Below are 1440 nucleotides of genomic sequence, written 5' to 3' on the forward strand. Positions count from 1 at the left end.
TCTCTCTCTCTCTCTCTCTCTCTCTCTCTCACTGTCGGCTACAGCCATCGCTGAGAGCTACATCCTTCTCCAACCATGGCCTCTACGGCCGGCACTCGAATCATATCTATTGAACCCCACTCGCAATTCGCCCAAGGAACAATGAAAACCTCTCGAATTCCCCGGAGGATCTCTCTCAGGCGGTGCAGCGATGGCTTCGTAATGGCCAGCTTCGAATCTGATGGAGGCCTCAATGGAAGGGGAAGAAATGAAGACGCTAGGGCGCTTGAGGTGAAGAGGACCTTCAGTGAATCATTGCCGGAGATTTCTTCCAATACTCCAACACGACGAAGTGGGTATACGTTCTGATTTACTTTTTATCTCTAGAGTTTCTTGTATTATGTTTGCAGATTCGTTTTTTACTGTAGGGCCTCTTACTGCCTCGGATTTATCCAGTTCGGTTAATAGATCTCGGCTTAGAGTGGCCTACCAGGTGAACAATCTGATTAGCTGGTAATTTGTCTTTTTGGATGATAGTGATTTGGTCTTAGATGATTTGTTTTGTTTGTTTATTTTCAATCAGGGTCTTCCGGGAGCGTTCAGCGAATCCGCAGCAGCAAAAGCTTACCCTAATTGTGAAGCTGTTCCATGCGAATTGTTTGAGACGGCTTTTGATGTGAGTTCGTTGTTTACGTATCAGCTTTTGCGAACTAATATCTTTTTTATTTTTGTTTTTTTTTTCTGTCAAGTTAAGCACTTCTGTTTCGAGGACATCAATAACAAGCCCTACCCTGTATATGATGTTAACTCTTAAGTTTAATCTTTGAACTTTTTTAGTTCATAAAATTATTACTTTTGCTGACTTCATTCATCTAGTCTTGATTACTCTGGGCTTATAATTTACAAATCAAGTTAATAAAAATTACTACTGACAATTTTTTAGGGGAACCAATTGCAATTTGCTAAGCTTGTTTACTTGACAATTATCATACAAACCCCATGAATTGTCAGTGTTTTACCAATTAAGCAAGCTGCAAAATCCTTTTTTGATTTGCAGAAATCAATTGATGTAATTCAGACAATAATCTGATCAATTTGTTTCAATCCATATATTAAGGTCCAATTTTAAATTCATTTCTATTTACATCAGCATTGAGTTCAAAATATAGGTAGAACGTTTCATTTCTTAAAATTTTCTATGCTAACTGGTTGATGATGCCTCTCATTACTTGTTCAACCAAAACACACTAAAAAAATATTTTTTTTTTGTTGGTATTATTTATCACTATTTAATTAAGATAATTAGTATGTATGCTGCACTGTTTCCCCAACGTAGCAGACTGCGGTCTGCTATGCCACACAAATTTTAGGATGATAGCTACATGCTTTTATTTTTTCTCTGTTTATAATTATTCTACTTTTAGAGTTAGGGTTTGTTTGGCGCAGCTGCAGATTGTCAGC

The 1440-nt window shown here is 37.6% G+C and overlaps 1 protein-coding gene across 1 annotated transcript; it reads left to right on the top strand.

The window, feature by feature from the left end:
- On the top strand, nucleotides 1-655 carry LOC110032069 (arogenate dehydratase/prephenate dehydratase 2, chloroplastic-like; the record flags this gene model as incomplete). The annotated part of the gene is made up of 3 exons (XM_020735582.1): nucleotides 1-331; nucleotides 408-472; nucleotides 563-655. Coding segments are annotated over exons 1-3 (414 nt in total), but the record flags the coding sequence as incomplete, so codon positions are not given.
- Nucleotides 656-1440: the final 785 nt, after the last annotated feature.

Source organism: Phalaenopsis equestris, unplaced genomic scaffold (assembly GCF_001263595.1).
Source record: "Phalaenopsis equestris unplaced genomic scaffold, ASM126359v1 Scaffold000877, whole genome shotgun sequence".
Taxonomy (NCBI): domain Eukaryota; kingdom Viridiplantae; phylum Streptophyta; class Magnoliopsida; order Asparagales; family Orchidaceae; genus Phalaenopsis; species Phalaenopsis equestris.